The 18,772-nt window shown below is 45.4% G+C and overlaps 1 protein-coding gene across 1 annotated transcript in view; it reads right to left on the bottom strand.

Moving 5' to 3' along the window:
* Window positions 1-18,772, bottom strand: part of LOC139232955 (glutamate receptor ionotropic, NMDA 1) — a 395,631-nt gene that overhangs the window by 353,266 nt on the left and 23,593 nt on the right. Inside the window, exon 2 of the mRNA XM_070863452.1 lies at window positions 5,734-5,868. Coding sequence (XP_070719553.1) covers window positions 5,734-5,868 — 135 coding nt within the window. The remainder of the gene's footprint in view (window positions 1-5,733; window positions 5,869-18,772) is intronic.

Below are 18,772 nucleotides of genomic sequence, written 5' to 3'. Positions count from 1 at the left end.
ATTTGTTGGCCTTCAATCCCATCAATTTCCCAACACAATTTCCCGCCTAATAAGGATATTCTTCAGTTCCTCCTTCTCACTCGACCCTCGGTCCCCTAGTACATCCGGAAGGTCATTTGTGTCTTCCTTCATGAAGACAGAACAAAGTATTTGTTCAATTGGTCTGCCATTTCTTTGTTCCCTATTATTAATTCACCTGAGTCCGACTGCAAGGGACCTACGTTTCTCTTCACATATCTATAGAAGCTTTTGCAGTCAGTTTTTATGTTCCCGGCAAGCTTCCTCTCGTACTCTATTTCCCCCCTCCTAATTAAACCCTTTGTCCCCCTCTGCATAATTCTAAATTTCTCCCAGTCCTCAGGTTTGCTGCTTTTTCTGGCCAATTTATATGCCTTTTCCTTGGATCTAACACTATCCTTAATTTCCCTTGTTAGCCACGGTTGAGCCACCTTCCCTATTTGATCTTTACTCCAGATAGGGATGTACAACTGTTGAAGTTCATCCACGTGATCTATAAATGTTTGCCATTTCCTATCCACCGTCAACCCTTTTATTATCATTTGCCAGTCTATTCTAGCCAATTCACGCCTCATGCCGTCGAAGTTAGCTTTCCTTAAGTTTAGGACTCCAGTTTCTGAATTAACTGTGTCACTCTCCACCTTAATAAAGAATTCTACCATATTATAGTCACTCTTCCCCAAGGGGCCTCGCACAACAAGATTGCTAATTAGTCCCTTCTCATTACACATCACCCAGTCTAGGATGGACCGCTCTCTAGTTGGTTCCTCGACATATTGGTCAAGAAAACCATCCGTGATGCACTCCAGGAAATCCTTCTCCACCACATTGCTACCAGTTTGGTTAGCCCAATCTATATGTAGATTAAAGTCGCCCATGATAACTGCTGTACCTTTATTGCACACATCCTTTATTTCTTATTTGATGCTGTTCCCAACCTCACTACTACCGTTTGGTGGCCTGTACACAACTCCCACCAGCGTTATCTGCCCTTTGGTATTCCGTAGCTCCACCCATACTGATTCCACATCATCCAAGCTAATGTCCTTCCTTACTACTGCATTAATTTCCTCTTTCACCAACAACGCCATCCCGCTTCCTTTTCCTCTGTCTATCCTTCCTAAATGTTGAATACCCCTGGATGTTGAGCTCCCAGCCTTGGTCACCCTGGAGACATGTTTCTGTGATGCCAATTACATCATATCCATTAACTGCTATCTGCGCAGTTAATTCGTCCACCTTATTCCGAATACTCCTCGCATTGAGGCACAGAGCCTTCAGGCTTGTCTTTTTAACACACCTTGCCCCTTTAGAATTTTGCTGTAATGTGGCCCTTTTTGATTTTTGCCTTGGGATTCCCTGCCCTCCACTTTTACTATTCTCCTTTCTATCTTTTGCCTCTGTCTCCCTTTTATTTCCCTCTGTCTCACTGCATAGGTTCCCATCCCCCTGCCATATTAGTTTAACCCCTCCCCAACAGCACTAGCAAACACTCCCCCTCGGACATTGGTTCCGGTCCTGTCCAGGTGCAAACCGTCCAGTTTGTACTGGTTCCACCTCCCCCAGAACCGGATCCAATGCCCCAGGAATTTGAATCCCTCCCTTCTGCACCACTGCTCAAGCTACGTATTCTTCTGAGCTATCCTGCGATTCCTACTCTGACTAGCATGTGCGACCTGGCGATAGCCTTCGTCATGACTATGCCTGGGTGGGTACTGTGTAGGTCGCGTATATACGTTTCCCTGCCTTTTCTTGGCAAAACCACACGATTCCGCCATAGGAGACAATCCGATTGGATGGACAATTCATCCTTATGTCAGTGGAACGGCTTAATTTCATCTTGCATTTCCCTAGGAACCGCCAACCAGCTCCCATTAAGGATGCAGCTTTTTACTAGTGATAGCACAGGGTCTTGGCTAGTCCAGGTCATGATCTGGCGAGCCATGACGGGTGAACCGCTCGCTCTTAAAAGCATCCATTACCAGAAGCAAGTCTGCGGGTTACGCCATTTCCACCCCGGTGGTGGGCAATGGCAGCTGACTGAGGGCGTCAGCGCAGTTCTCAGTGTCTGGTCTGTGGCGGATTACATCGTCATATGCAGACAATGTTAGTGCCCATCTTTGGATGCGGGACGAAACATTTGTGTTGATGCCTTTGCTTTCTGAGAGCAGTGAAGTAAGCGGTTTGTGGTTGGTTTCGAGCTCGAACCGGAGACCAAATAGGTATTGGTGCATTTTCTTAACCCCGTATACACATGCTAACACTTTTTTCTCAACCATACTGTGGGCTCTTTCAGCCTTGGATAAACTTCTGGATGCATATGCAACTGGTTGCAGTTTGCCTGACTCATTTGCTTGCTGTAACACACAATCGGCCCCATACAACAACGCATCACAAGCTGGTACTAAATGTTTACATGGGTCATACAATACAAGTAAGTTGTTAGAGCATAGCAGGTTTCTGTCCTTATTAAAGGCTGCCTCTTGAGATTTACCCAAAACCCAGTCATCACCCTTGTGTAGCAATAAATGCAAGGGTTCCAGCAAAGTGCTCAACCCCGGTAGAAAGTTACCAAAATAGTTGAGGAGTCCCAGGAATGAACGCAGCTCCGTTACATTCTGTGGTCTGGGTACATTTTTGATGGCCTAAGTCTTGGAGTCCGTGGGTCTGATGCCGTCTGCCGCAATCTTTCTCCCCAGAAATTTGACCTCTGGTGCCAGGAAAATACACTAGGAGCGTTTCAGCTTGAGTCCCATTCTGTCCAGTCGCTTTAGAACCTCTTCCAGGTTGTGCAAGTGTTCAGTGGTGTTGCGACCAGTGATCAGGATATCATCTTGGAACACCATGGTGCGCGTAACCAATTTCAGCAGACTCTCCATGTTCCTCTGGAAGATGGCCGCAGCCGAGCGAATCCCAAAGGGGCATATGTGGTATATAAACAGTCCTTTGTTCGTGTTGATGCACGTCAATTTCTTTGACGGTTCAGCCAGATCCTGTGTCATGTAAGCAGAGGTTAGATCTAGCTTGGTGAACGACTTTCCCTCTGCTAGCGTTGCAAATAGGTCCTCCGCTTTAGGTAGTGGGTACTGGTCCTGTAACGAAACTCGGTTGATCATTACCTTGTAGTCCCCGCAGATTCTGACCGTCCCATCGCTCTTTAGCACCGGCACGATTGGACTGGCCCACTCGTTGAACTCGACTGGCGATACGATTCCCTCTCGTTGAAGTCTGTCCAGCTCGATCTCGACTTTCTCTCGCATCATATATGGGACTGCTTGGGCCTTGTGATGAACGGGCCATGCCCCAGGAACAAGATGGATCTGTACCTTGACACCTATGAAGTTGCCGATGCCTGGCTCAAATAACGGCGGGAATTTGTTTAGCACCTGGGTGCACGAGGCGTCATCCACCGAAGACAGAGCTTTGATGTCGTCCCAGTTCCATCGTATCTTTCCCAGCCAGCTTCTGCCGAACAGCATTGGGCCATCGCCTGGTACAATCCATAGTGATAAATCATGAAAGTATCGTACGATACTTTCACTGCCGCACTGCCGATAACAGGTATGAGTTCTTTGGTGTAAGTGCACAGCGTTGTGTGAATCGGGCTCTGTTTCGGCCTCTGTGCTTTGTTGCCCCACAGTTTCTCAAAAAGCCTTCTGGCTCATGATTGATTGACTCACCCCCGTGTCCAATTCCATGGAGACTGGAATGCCGTTAAGTTTAACTTTTAACATTATCGGAGGGCTTTTGGTGGTGAAGGTGTGTACCCCATACACTTCCTCTTCATCCTCAGGTTGAGTTGCCTCTCCTGCTCGTTCAGCGTGGTCCGCGCTGGATCGGTCATCCTCTGCTGACTCTGCCACATGGTGAGTCAGAGGTCGTTTGCACATTCACTGGAGGTGTCCCATTGTTCCACAGCCCTTGCACACATAGTGCTTGAATCAACATTGATGGGCTCTATGACTGCCCCCGCAGCGCCAGCATGGTGTTAATGGATACGCATTCATACCCCACAGTGGCCTATGATTCATCCAGGCCTGGCCTCTGCGGTAGTGTAGGCCCTACCATGTACAATTCTGCCTGCTGAAGGTGTTATTTTATGCACAGTACTTGCCGGTGAGCTTCGATACTGTGAAGATATCTGTTGTGTGCTGTGGCTCGTGGATATGAAAGCCTGGGCTATCGGGATGGCCTTGCTCAGATCCAGGGATTCGGCAGACAGCAGTTTGAAGAATGACCTTGTGGCCGATTCCAAGCACGAAAAAGTCCCGCAACATTTCCCCCAAAGATCTGGCAAATTCGCACTGTCCCGTCTTAGGTCGGTGACAAAGCTCGCCACGTTCTGGCCCTCGGAGCGATGGTGCGTGTAAAAGCGATACCTGGCCATTTAGATGCTCTCCTTCGGCTCGAGGTGTTTCCGAACCAGCGTGCACAGCTCTGTCCGTCCGTTGGTTTGTCCGGTGCCAGCAGATTTTTGAGGAGGCCATATATCGAAGACCCACATACGGTGAGGAGAATCGCCCTTCGCTTGACCGCCGACTCAGCCATGTCCAGCTCGTTGGCCACGAAGTACTGGTCGAGACGCTCAACGAAGGCTTCCCAATCATCACTCTCAACAAATCTCTCAAGAATACCAACAGCAGCCATTACCGCGTGAAAGTTTGTGATCTGTAACTCGTCGCCAGTTGTTAAGTTCAGAAAAACACCACTAGACTGTGTTGTAAGCTCAAACCATTATGAGCTTGGTCTCTTTAATGTAACTCCAAAGTGAGGCAGCAGCCTGGTAGATGGCCTTTTATACCTACTTGCCCAGGGTGCACAGGTGACCCTTCAGTCTCCCACAAGTGTGCCCTCTAGTAGCAAGTCTTACACATTGGTGAGGTTTGCATGCGTAACACCCGGGAACGAGTCACAGATTAGCATCTAATGGATGGGTTGTGTTGTTTACGCATAGAACCGATACCAGAGAATCCAATCAGTCTTAAGTCTAATTAAGAGGTTTGGAAGGTTTATATATGAAGAGATAGCATAGGAACAGGAATAGGCTATTAAGCTCCTCAAGCCTGTACTGCCATTCAATTAGATCATGGCTGATCCTCCAGTAAATAGTAAGCCACAAGCTGAAACCTAATCGAGGGGTTCAAATAAGTCGCATATAAAATGGGTGGAGAAGGAAGAGTGTGTTGACTGGTCCACTCACGGCTTATGAAGAACAAGTGGGGAAGCTTCAGAGGAGTACCAAGCACAGTTGCATCAATAAAACGGAGAGGGACAAGAAAGGTTGTGATACAAAGAGAGACGTTGAAGGTAGAGGTGAGGGAAGGATTACCCAGCGGCTGGAAGCGTTCTCCTGTCTCAGATTGTGAGTGGTACTTGAAGCTCCCCAGAATGTGAACTGAAACGCAGTTTAGGAAGCTTCGTCAGTCCTGTATATAACATGGTGATACCCAGTTTGGAATGTCTCTTGAACCATGTGCAGGTGGTTCTGAGAATCAGTCACCTATCAATGTGTAATGCATGCAATTTGCATTTAATGTTCAGCGAGCAACGGAAACTTTCAGTAGAGATTAAAAACAAACAAGACAGGATTCTCTGATTTCTGCCCACTCGTTTCAACAGGGTGAGAAGAACTGAGGTGAAAAATACAGCGATTATCTCCACTTCAAGGCACTGAATGACAGGCCGAGTGGCCCAGATTTCTTGCTCATTTCTTACCTTGTCGGAATATATTGACATGCGTGTTGTCAAGCCAATCACAGGGATCCGGTAGAAGCCAGCGGTGTAGGATACAGGAGTTGGAGTGAGGTGGTCACTTGGACCAGGCGGGTGACTCACCAATATCGCATACACCTGGGAAAGAAACCACACAAAGAGATGTGAAAACACACAGGAACCAAGACTCCTCCAACATCACAGCACTATTATCCTGGAGGGCCCAGACCTGAATGGGCAATGAGATCAGAACAGCAATCATGATTTCAGGCCCACTCGTTCCCATCCAGCACTCCAACCCTTCACAGGGATGTTCTCATCCTCCTAACCTCCGAGTTAATAAGAACACTCTTTCCCGCTCCCCCCTCCCCCACCATTGCCCATATTAGCAGTCTTTCTCCTCTCTCCCACTCCTTTCCCCGTTCAGTGTGGGCACTCTTTCTCCTCCCCAATCAAGAAAATACACTCCTCTCCCCCTCCCCAGTCCCCATTGAAGACTAGAATGACATAGAATCTACAGAAACAGGCCATTCGGCCCAACTGGTCTATGCCGATGTTTATATTCCACACGAGCCTCCTCCTACCCTAATTACCTCTTCCCAGCAGCTCCCATATCCCTCTATTCCCTTAAAACATAAGAACATAAGAAATAGGAGCAGGAGTAGGCCATTCGGTCCCTCGAGCCTGCTCCGCCATTCAACACAATCATGGCTGATCCGATCATGGAATCAGGTCCATTTCCCTGTCCGCTCCTCATAACCCCTTATTACCTTATTGTTTAAGAAACTGTCTATTTCTGTCTTAAATTTATTCAATTTCCGAGCTTCCACAGCTCTCTGAGGTAGCGAATTCCACAGATCCACAACCCTCTGAGAGAAGAAATTTCTCCTCATCTCAGTTTTAAATGGGCGGCCCTTTATTCTGAGATTATGCCCTCTTGTTCTAGTCTCCCCTTTCAGAGTAAACATCTTCTATGCATCCACCTTGTCAAGCCCCCTCATAATCTTATACATTTCGATAAGATCATCTCTCATTCTTCTGAATTCCAATGAGTAGAGGCCCAACCAACTCAACCTTTCCTCAGAAGTCAACCACTTATCTCTGGAATCAACCTAGTGAACCTTCTCTGAACTGCCTCCAAAGCAAGTATATTCTTTTGTAAATATGGAAACCAAAACTGCACACAGTATTCCAGGTGTGGTCTCACCAATACCCTGTATAACTGTAGCAAGACTTCCCTGCTTTTATACTCCATCCCCTTTGCAATAAAGGCCAAGATTCCATTGGCCTTCCTGATCACTTGCTGTACCTAAATACTAACCTTTTGAGTTTCATACACAAGTACCCCCAGGTCCCGCTGTACTGCCTCCCTCATGTTTCCATCAAGCCTCCCTTTAAATGTGTCAATGCTATCTGTTTCAACCACTCCATGTGGTAAAGTTCCACATTTTCACCACTCACTGTGCAAAGAAATTCCTCCTGAACTCTTTATTTGATCTGTTAGTCATTATCTTATTTTTATGCTCCCTTATTCTCAACTCCCTGACAAGTGGAAATAGTTTCTCCACATCCACTCTATCAAAACCCTTCATAATTTTAACAACCTTTATCAGTTCTCCTTTTAGTCTGGGAGGGTGAACAGCCAGTTGTCGTGGTGCATATAGGTACCGATATAGGTAAAAAACAGGATGAGGTCCTACAAGACGAATTTAGGGAGCTAGGAGCTAAATTAAATAGTAGGACCTCAAAAGCAGTAATCTCGGGATTGCTACCAGTACCACATGGTAGTCAGAGTAGGAATCGCAGGATAGCTCAAATGAATACGTGGCTTGAGGAGTGGTGCAGAAGGGAGGGATTCAAATTCCTGAGACTTGGAACCGATTCTGGGGGAGGTGGGACCAGTACAAACCGGACGGTCTGCATCTGGGCAGGACCGGAACCAATGTCCTAGGGGGAGTATTTGCTAGTGCTGTTGGGGAGGAGTTAAACTAATATGGCAGGGGGATGGGAACCTATGCAGGGAGACAGAGGGAAGTAGAATGGGAGCAGAAGCAAAAGATAGAAAGAAGAAAAGTAAAAGTGGAGAGCAGAGAAACCTAAAACAAAAAGCAAAAAGGGCCACATTACAGCAAAATTCTAAAGGGGCAAAGTGTGTTAGAAAGATAAGCCTGCAGGCTCTGTGCCTCAATCCGAGGAGTATTCGGAATAAGGTGGACGAATTAACTGCGCAGATAGCAATTAACGGGTATGATGTAATTGGCATCACGGAGACATGGCTCCAGGGTGACCAAGGCTGGGAGCTCAACATCCAGGGGTATTCAACATTTAAGAAGGATAGACAGAAAGGAAAAGGAGGCAGGGTGGCATTGCTGGTTAAAGAGGAAATTAATGTAATAGTAAGAAAGGACATTAGCTTGGATTATGTGGAATCGGTATGGTGGAGCTACGAAATTCCAAGTGGTAGAAAACGCTAGTGGGAGTTGTGTACAGACCACCAAACAGTAGTCGTGAAGTTGGAGACAGCATCAAACAAGAAATTAGGGATGCATGCAATAAAGGTACAGCATTAATCATGGGTGACTATAATCTACATATTGATTGGGCTAACCAAACTGGTAGCAGTGTGGTGGAGGAGGATTTCCTGGAGTGTATTAGGGATGGTTTTCTAGACCAATCTGTCGAGGGACCAACGAGGGAGCTGGCCATCCTAGACTGGGTGATGTGTAATGAGAAAGGACTAATTAGCAATCATGTTGTGCGAGGCCCCTTGGTGAAGAGTGACCATAACATGGTAGAATTCTTTATTAAGATGGAGAGTGACACAGTTAATTCAGAAACAAGGGTCCTGAACTTAAGGAAAGGTAACTTTGATGGTTTGAGGCGTGAATTGGCTAGAATAGACAGGCAAATGATACTTAAAAGGTTGACGGTGGATAGGCAATGGCAAACATTTAAAGATCACATGGATGAACTTCAGCAATTGTACACCCCCGTTTGGAGTAAAAATAAAATGGGGAAGGTGGCTCAACTGTGGCTAACAAGGGAAATTAAGGATAGTGTTAAATCCAAGGAAGAGGCATATAAATTGGCCAGGAAAAGCAACAAACCTGAGGACTGGGAGAAATTTAGAATTCAGCAGAGGAGGACAATGGGTTTAATTAAGAGGGGGAAAATAGAGTATGAGAAGAAGCTTGCCGGGAACATAAAAACTGACTGCAAAAGCTTCTGTAGATATGTGAAGAGAAAAAGATTAGTGAAGACAAATGTAGGTCCCTTGCAGTCGGACTCAGGTGAATTTATAATGGGGAACAAAGAAGTGGCAGACCAATTGAACAAATACTTTGGTTCTGTCTTCACGAAGGAAGACACAAATAACCTTCTGGAAGTACTAGGGGTCCGAGTGTCTAGTGAGAAGGAGGAACTGAAGGATGTCCTTATTAGGCAGGAAATTGTGTTAGGGAAATTGATGGGATTGAAAGCCAATAAATCCCCGGGGTCTGATGGTCTACATCCCAGAGTACTTAAGGAAGTGGCCCTAGAAATAGTGGATGCATTGGTGATCATTTTCCAACAGTCTATCGACTCTGGATCTGTTCCTATGGACTGGAGGGTAGCTAATGTAACACTACTTTTTAAAAAGGGAGGGGGAGAGAAAGCGGATAATTATAGACCGGTTAGCCTGACATCAGTAGTGGGGAAAATGTTGGAATCAATTATTAAGGATGAAATAGCAGCGCATTTGTAAAGCAGTGACAAGATCGGTCCAAGTCCGCATGGATTTATGAAGGGGAAATCATGCTTGACAAATCTTCTGGAATTTTTTGAGGATGTAACTAGTAGAGTGGCCAAGGGAGAACCAGTGGATGTGGTGTATTTGGACTTTCAAAAGGCTTTTGACAAGGTCCCACACAAGAGATTGATGTGCAAAATCAAAGCACACGTTATTGGGGGTAATATACTGGCGTGGATAGAGAGCTGGTTGGCAGTCAGGAAGCAGAGAGTCGGGATAAACGGGTCCTTTTCAAAATGGCAGGCAGTGACTAGTGGAGTGCCGCAGGGCTCAGTGCTGGGACCCCAGCTCTTTACAATATACATCAATGATTTGGATGAAGGAATTGAGTGTAATATCTCCAAATTTGCAGATGACACTAAACTGGGTGGCGGTGTGAGCTGTGAAGGGGACGCTAGGAGGCTGCAGGGTGACTTGGACAGGTTAGGTGAGTGGAAAAATGCATGGCAGATGCAGTATAATGTGGATAAATGTGAGGTTATCCACTTTGGGGACAAAAACGCAAAGATAGAATATTATCTGAATGGCGGCAGATTAGGAAAAGGGGAGGCGCAACGGGACCTGGGTGTCATGGTTCATCAGTCACTGAAAGTGGGCATGCAGGTACAGCAGGCGGTGAAGAAGGCAAGTGGTATGTTGGCCTTCATAGCTAAGGGATTTGAGTATAGGAGCAGGGAGGTCTTACTGCAGTTGTACAGGGCCTTGGTGAGGCCTCACCTGGAATATTGTGTTCAATTTTTATCTCCTAATCTGAGGAAGGACGTTCTTGCTATTGAGCGAGTGCAGCGAAGGTTCACCAGACTGATTCCCGGGATGGTAGGAATGACATATGAGGAGAGACTGGATCAACTGGGCCTTTATTCACTAGAGTTTACAAGCATGAGAGAGGATCTCATAGAAACATATAAAATTCTGATGGGACGGGACAGGTTAGATGCGGGTAGAATGTTTCCGATGTTGGGGGAAGTCCAGAATCAGGGGACACAGTCTTAGGATAAGGGGTAGGCCATTTAGGACTGAGATGAGGAGAAACTTCTTTGCTCAGAGAGTTGTTAACCTGTGGAATTCTTTACCGCAGAGAGTTGTTGATGCCAGTTCATTGGATATATTCCAGAGGGAGTTAGATATGGCCATTATGGCTAAGGGGATCAAGGGGTATGGAGAGATAGCAGGAAAGGGGTACTGAGGGAATGATCAGCCATGATCTTATTGAATGGTGGTCCAGGCTCGAAGAGCCGAATGGCCCACTCCTACACCTATTTTCTATGTTTCTATGTTTTCTTTTCTGGAGAGAGGAGCCTCAGTCTATTCAATCTTTCCTGACAGATACATCCCCTCAATTCTGGGATCATCCTTGTAAATCTTTTCTGAACTTTCTCCAGTGCTTCAACATGCTTTTTGTAAGATGGAGATGAGGACCGTGCACAGTACTGCAAGTGTGGTCTAACCAAGGTGACATATACATTCAACATTACCTCCTTGCTTTTGTACTCTATTCCTCTCGGAATTAACGGCAATACTTTGTTTTGACTTTGTGTGGCCTTACCAACTAGTGTTGCTGCTTTTAGCGATTTATGTATCTTCATTTCCAAATCTCTTTGCTTCTCTACCCCATTTAGTTTCTTACCTTCCACGTATTAAAAGACCTCCTTATTCCTCCTACCAAAATGGACCATCTCACATTTCTCGATGTTGATTTTTTAAAATCTATTTATCCGCCCACTCTGCTAGCCTGTTTATGTTTGCCTGTATTTTAGTGCAATCCTCCACATTATGTATCATCTGCAAATTGAAACGCCATACCTCCAATTCCCAAGTCCACATCAGTTCTGTATACGGTGAACAGTGGTCTCAGCACCGATCCCACACTGGGCTAACCAAACTGGAAGCAATACGGTAGAGGAGGATTTCCTGGAGTGCATAAGGGATGGTTTTTTAGACCAATATGTCGAGGAACTAACTAGGGGGGAGGCCATCTTAGACTGGGTGTTATGTAATGAGAGCGGATTAATTAGCAATCTCATTGTGCGAGGCCCCTTGGGGAAGAGTGACCATAATATGGTGGAATTCTGCATTAGGATGGAGAATGAAACAGTTAATTCAGAGACCATGGTCCAGAACTTAAAGAAGGCTAACTTTGAAGGTATGAGGCGTGAATTGGCTGGGATGGATTGGCGAATGATACTTAAGGGGTTGACTGTGGATGGGCAATGGCAAACATTTAGAGACCGCATGGATGAACTACAACAATTGTACATCCCTGTCTGGCATAAAAATAAAAAAGGGAAGGTGGCTCAACCGTGGCTATCAATGGAAATCAGGGATAGTATTAAAGCCAAGGAAGTGGCATACAAATTGGCCAGAAATAGCAGCGAACCTGGGGACTGGGAGAAATTTAGAACTCAGCAGAGGAGGACAAAGGGTTTGATTAGGGCAGGGAAAATGGAGTATGAGAAGAAGCTTGCAGGGAACATTAAGACGGATTGCAAAACTTTCTATAGATATGTAAAGAGAAAAAGGTTAGTAAAGACAAACGTAGGTCCCCTGCAGTCAGAATCAGGGGAAGTCATAACGGGGAACAAAGAAATGGCGGACCAATTGAACAAGTACTTTGGTTCGGTATTCACGAAGGAGGACACAAAAGGGGTCGGGGGGTCTAGTAAGGAGGAGGAACTGAGGGAAATCCTTATTAGCCGGGAAATTGTGTTGGGGAAATTGATGGGATTAAAGGCCGATAAATCCCCAGGGCCTGATGGACTGCATCCCAGAGTACTTAAGGAGGTGGCCTTGGAAATAGTGGATGCATTGACAGGCATTTTCCAACATTCCATTGACTCTGGATCAGTTCCTATAGAGTGGAGGGTAGCCAATGTAACCCCACTTTTTAAAAAAGAAGGGAGAGAGAAAACAGGGAATTATAGACCAGTCAGCCTGACATCGGTAGTGGGTAAAATGATGGAATCAATTATTAAGGATGTCATAGCAGCGCATTTGGAAAGAGGTGACATGATAGGTCCAAGTCAGCATGGATTTGTGAAAGGGAAATCATGCTTGACAAATCTTCTGGAATTTTTTGAGGATGTTTCCAGTAGAGTGGACAAGGGAGAACCAGTTGATGTGGTATATTTGGACTTTCAGAAGGCGTTCGACAAGGTCCCACACAAGAGATTGATGTGCATAGTTAGAGCACATGGGATTGGGGGTAGTGTGCTGACATGGATTGAGAACTGGTTGTCAGACAGGAAGCAAAGAGTAGGAGTAAATGGGTACTTTTCAGAATGGCAGGCAGTGACTAGTGCGGTACCGCAAGGTTCTGTGCTGGGGCCCCAGCTGTTTACACTGTACATTAATGATTTAGATGAGGGGATTAAATGTAGTATCTCCAAATTTGCGGATGACACTAAGTTGGGTGGCAGTGTGAGCTGCGAGGAGGATGCTGTGAGGCTGCAGAGTGACTTGGATAGGTTAGGTGAGTGGGCAAATGCATGGCAGATGAAGTATAATGTGGATAAATGTGAGGTTATCCACTTTGGTGGTAAAAACAGAGAGACAGACTATTATCTGAATGGTGACAGATTAGGAAAAGGGGAGGTGCAAAGAGACCTGGGTGTCATGGTACATCAGTCATTGAAGGTTGGCATGCAGGTGCAGCAGGCGGTTAAGAAAGCAAATGGCATGTTGGCCTTCATAGCAAGGGGATTTGAGTACAGGGGCAGGGAGGTGTTGCTATAGTTGTACAGGGCATTGGTGAGGCCACACCTGGAGTATTGTGTACAGTTTTGGTCTCCTAACCTGAGGAAGGACATTCTTGCTATTGAGGGAGTGCAGCGAAGGTTCACCAGACTGATTCCCAGGATGGCGGGACTGACCTATCAAGAAAGACTGGATCAACTGGGCTTGTATTCACTGGAGTTCAGAAGAATGAGAGGGGACCTCATAGAAACATTTAAAATTCTGACGGGGTTAGACAGGTTAGATGCAGGAAGAATGTTCCCAATGTTGGGGAAGTCCAGAACCAGAGGTCACAGTCTAAGGATAAGGGGTAAGCCATTTAGGACCGAGATGCGGAGGAACTTCTTCACCCAGAGAGTGGTGAACCTGTGGAATTCTCTACCACAGAAAGTTGTTGAAGCCAATTCACTAAATAGATTCAAAAAGGAGTTAGATGAGGTCCTTACTACCAGGGGGATCAAGGGGTATGGCGAGAAAGCAGGAATGGGGTACTGAAGTTGCATGTTCAGCCATGAACTCATTGAATGGCGGTGCAGGCTAGAAGGGCAGAATGGCCTACTCCTGCACCTATTTTCTATGTTTCTATGTTTCCTGCCAGTCTGAGAAACTTCCCTTAACTCCGTGTTCTGTGTATAGCCAGTCCATTCTGCTTCCTGACCCCTGTCTCCACAGGCCCTGACCTTTGTCATGAGTCTCTTATGTGGCACCTTATCCAAGGTCTTCTGAAAATTCATGTACGTTACATTACCCTTTCTACTCTTTCTGTTACCTTATTTAATTGTTTGAAGAAGTAAGTTAAAAATGACTTTCCTTGTTGAAATCCATGCTGACTATTGTTTATTATATTCTCAGGTCTGGATTTTAACTTCCCCAACCTGGCAGAAACCAAACGAAGGGGCAGTTAAAATGGAGCATGGGAATTGCCCAGTCCTTACCACCCCGATCTGACCGGGTACAATTTTAAATTACAGACGGAAAGAACACCAGTCCTTTTTAAATATGTAGATTGGGCTTTGATGAAGTGATGGGGGCCCGATCTGAGGTTTTAGCCTGGGCCATGAGCTGGGGAGCAGTGGTGGCCCCTCCGTCATCGCAAACCTGCCTGGAGCCAGATCCTGGGCCAAAAGAAGCCATAGGAACTTAGGAACATAGGAACAGGAGTAGGCCATTCAGCTGCTCAAGCCTGTTCCGCCATTCAATGAGATCATGGCTGATCTGTGATCTAACTCATATACCCGTCTCTGGCCCATATTCCTTAATACATTTGGTTTAGAAAAATCTATCAATCACTGATTTAAAATTAACAATTGATCTAGCATTAATTGCCATTTGTGCAAGAGAGTTCCAAACTTCTACCACCCTTTGTGTGTAGAAGTGTTTCCTAATTTCACTCCTGAAAGGTCTGGCTCTAATGTTTAGATTATGCCCCCCAACCAATGGAAATAGTTTCTCTCCATCTACCCTATCTGTTCTCCTTTATATCCTGAAAACTTTGATCAGATCACCCCTTAACCTTCTAAATTCTAGGGAATACAACCCTAATTTGTGTAATCTCTCCTCGTAACTTAACCCTTGAAGTCCAGGTATCATTCTGATAAACCTACGCTGCATTCCATCCAAGGCCAATATATCCTTCCTAAGGTGTGGTACCCAGAACTGCTCACAGTGCTCCAGGTGTGGTCTAACCAGGGTATTGTATAACAGTAGCATAACTTCTACCCCTTTGTACTCTAGTCCTCTAGATATGAAGGCCAGCTTTCCATTACTCTTTTTGATTAATTTCTGTACCTGTTCATGACATTTTATTGATCTATGTACCTGAACCCCCAAGTCTCTTTGGACATCCACTGTTTTTAGTTTTTCACCATTTAGAAAGTACCCTGTTCTATCCTTTTTAGGTCCAAAGTGGATGACCTCATATTTGCTTACATTCAAATTAATTTGCCACAGTTTTGCCCATTCACTTAATCTATCAATATCTCTTTGTAATTTTATGCTTTCATCTACACTGCTTACAATACCACCTATCTTTGTGTCAGCAGCAAATTTGGATAAATGGCTTTCTATGCCATCATCCAAGTTGTTAATAAATATTGTGAGTAGTTGAGGCCCTAACACAGATCCCTGTGGAACACCACTAGTCACATCCTGCCAATTTGAGTACTTGCCCATTATCCTTACTCTGTCTCCTGCTGCTCAGCCAATTACCAGGTCAATAATTTCCCCTCAATTCTGTGGGCTTCTAACTTAGATAACAGTCTCTTATATTGGACTTTATCAAATGCCTTCTGAAGGTCCATATAAATAACATCCATAGACATTGCCCTGTCCTCTACTTTCGTCACCTCCTCAAAAAATTAAATCAGGTTTATCAGGCATGACTTACCTTTCCCAAATCCATGCTGGCTCTCTCTGATCAGCTGAAAATTTTTGAGGTGTTCAGTCACCTTATCCTTAATTATAGACTCCAGCACAGGAAGAGAAATTTTAATTTTTATGTTTCCTTGTAGGCCAGCAGTGCTCCTATAGACCTCACAAGGAAGCCTTGGGTCTCCTTTGCCCCCGATTCACCCTGCTCCCCTGATTGGGATCATCTCTTGACCCCTCTCCTCAACATTTACCGGACCGTTGGGGCCTCCTGCCCCCCGAATTCCTGCTCCTGTCTTCCGAATTGCTGCTCCCTCCTCCCCCCGGCCAGGCGCTGATTTCCACTACCCTTTGTGGGAAAAAGTGTTTCCTGATTTTGCTCCTTAATTGGCCTGGCTCTAATTTTAAGATTATGTCCCCTTGTACTGGATCCCACCTCCAGAGGAAATAGTTTCTCTGAACGCACATTTGCTCCAGTCAACCTATTTAACAGTTCCCTTGCCCTGCCTTGAATGCTCTTGTTCTCAGAAAATCAATTACTCTCTCCCATCCTGTGGCACCCCTGGTACAGTCCCTCAATCAGAATGCAGCACAACTGCCTTAGTCATCAATCACCAGACCCGGCTTAACTGCGTCAAGCATTACCGTGTTTCCCTCTCTTCAGCCAAACCTACCCTCTATTCCAGAGCAAGGACAAGCCCAGGCTCCTTTTCTCCATGACCAAAAGCCCCCTTAAACCTCTCCCCCTGTCCATCCACCCTCATTTCAAACACAAAACATGAGGAGCTCATGGGTTTCTTCAAAACAGAGACCATGCATGCAGCTGCCTCTATCCCTTTCTCCTGCCACCAACCTCCCCCTAGACTCCCACCAACTCTTCAGTGGCATGTAGTTTCTCACTTATCCCCCAACCCTAACAGCCCCCAGCCCTCTACAAGCTCATCACATCCTTGAGACCCACCTCCTGCTCCACTGAACCCCCTTCCCAATCAGCTCCTGATCACTCAACTCCCTGTAATGATCTCCGCTCATTCTGTCTCATCTCCAATCTCCCTTAACTTCTTAAGGTCCTCAAGTACATCGTTGCTTCCCAGCTCAATGGGCATTACACCTAAAACTCCCTATTTGAATGCCTCCAGTCCTCCAATACAGCTTCTAATCTTCTAACTGAATAGGCACTAGTCCTGTGGCTGCATTATCTCTCTTCATTCTCCTTAACCTTTCCACAGCATTTGACATAGTTAACCATGCCATTCGCCTCCATTTCCTCCACATTATCAGATTGCTTGTTTGACATCAAGTATTGGATGAGTTACACTTTCTTCCAGCTCAACATCAGGAAGACATTATTTAACATTTTCAGTCTTACTACAAGGTCCTTTCTCCTGTCACTGATTCCAATGCCCTCCCTGGCCACTACCTCATGAACTAATTGCAGCCTTGATGTCCCATTGAACCTGAGAGGGATTTTAACCCCACACCCCACCCATCACCAAGACCACTCAGTTCCACCTTTGCCCCTACTCACCCCAACCACTGCTGGCTTCCATTCCTCTAACTTCCATAAATACAACTTATCCAAAACATTGCCACATGTATCCTGTCCTGCACCAAGTCCTGTCCGCCCATCACTCCCACCTCTACATTGGCTCCCCATCCCCCAACGGATTAAATTCAAGATCTTCATCTTCATCGTCAAACCTCTCCATGCCCTTGCCCCGCCCTTACTCTGCAAACTCCTCCAGCTCTCTCTTTCTTCCTGAACTCATTGTCCATCTCATAAGTTGGCAGTGGGTTCAAAACACTGACTGTCATTGTGAAATGCTGATGGTTGGCTTGTAGGCTGTGGTTATAAAGGAGCCATTGGCTGTGGTTATGAAGGGTTCATTGGCTGTGGTTATGAAGGGTTCATTGGATGTGGTTATGAAGGAGCCATTGGCTGTGGTTATGAAGGGTTCATTGGCTGTGGTTATGAAGGGGTCATTGGCTGTGGTTATGAAGGAATCATTGGCTGTGGTTATGAAGGAACCATTGGCTGTGGTTATGAAGGAGTTATTGGCTGTGGTTATGAAGGAGCCATTGGCTGTGGTTATGAAGGAATCATTGGCTGTGGTTATGAAGGGTTCAGTCGGACTCTAAGCAACAAATGCAGAACTTAAGTATAAAATGGCCAACAACTTTGATCCGGGAAACTACACATTAGCCCAACATCAACAAGGCTGTCATGGTGTCATCTTCAAAAGGGAAATAAAGCAGCGACAAGCAACCACAGACCCATTAGACTTACTTAAATTCCATGTTAAATAATGGAATCGATTATCAGGAGTACACTTGAGGATTATCAGTACAATAATAACTGCACAAACAGCAGTCAGCATGGATTGGAAGAGCCAGCCTGACCAACCTATACACTTCCATCAAGCCCGAATGGACTGTGATAAGCCCTATGATGTCTGTACCTAAACTTCTAAAAGGCTTTTGACAAAGTTCCACATGAAAGGCTTTTAGTTAAACTCAAAGCTGTATTACTTTAAGTTAAATTCCAAGAGAAGGACAGGGGGACACAAAATCAAATTTAGGACTGGTGTCAGGAACTACTTCTTTACACAATGAGTAGCCAGGAAGGGTGGTGGAGAGGTAACCCTGGAATCATTTAAGAGACAATCAGATGCTGAAATGGATGGGACTTCTGAAATTACTTGATAAATGATCTAAGGTAGACCAAATGGCCTTCCTTATCCATAACTATTGTATGAATAACAGGTAAAATAAAGGAAACTATATTTAGGCAGCTGGGGAGAACTGCCACCAAAAGAACTCTCCCCCCTCCGCCCCCCCGGCCAAGATTTTTCTTCCTCTAAGATATTGCAATCTAGGGGGGAGTTCTTTTTATTCAAAGTATAGAAAATAGTTGACAAGAGGTTCTTGTCTGATGAGTTTGTTTTGATGAATGCCTTGTATTTTGTCTCAAGACACCTATTTTATTGTACTTTTTAATTTCACTAATATTGCATATTACTGTAAATAGTTTTATTTGTGAATGAATAGTAAGCCTGAAAGACGACTAGTCTGACAGATAAAATCTGACCCCTCCGAAGCTACTCAAGAAGTAATGGAATCCTACATACTACCCAGCAGCGTTTACAATAACGG

This window comes from Pristiophorus japonicus, chromosome 20, assembly GCF_044704955.1.
Source record: "Pristiophorus japonicus isolate sPriJap1 chromosome 20, sPriJap1.hap1, whole genome shotgun sequence".
Lineage (NCBI taxonomy): Eukaryota > Metazoa > Chordata > Chondrichthyes > Pristiophoridae > Pristiophorus > Pristiophorus japonicus.
The sequence above is the reverse complement of the archived record's forward strand: the minus strand, read 5'-3'. Positions and strand labels throughout refer to the sequence as shown.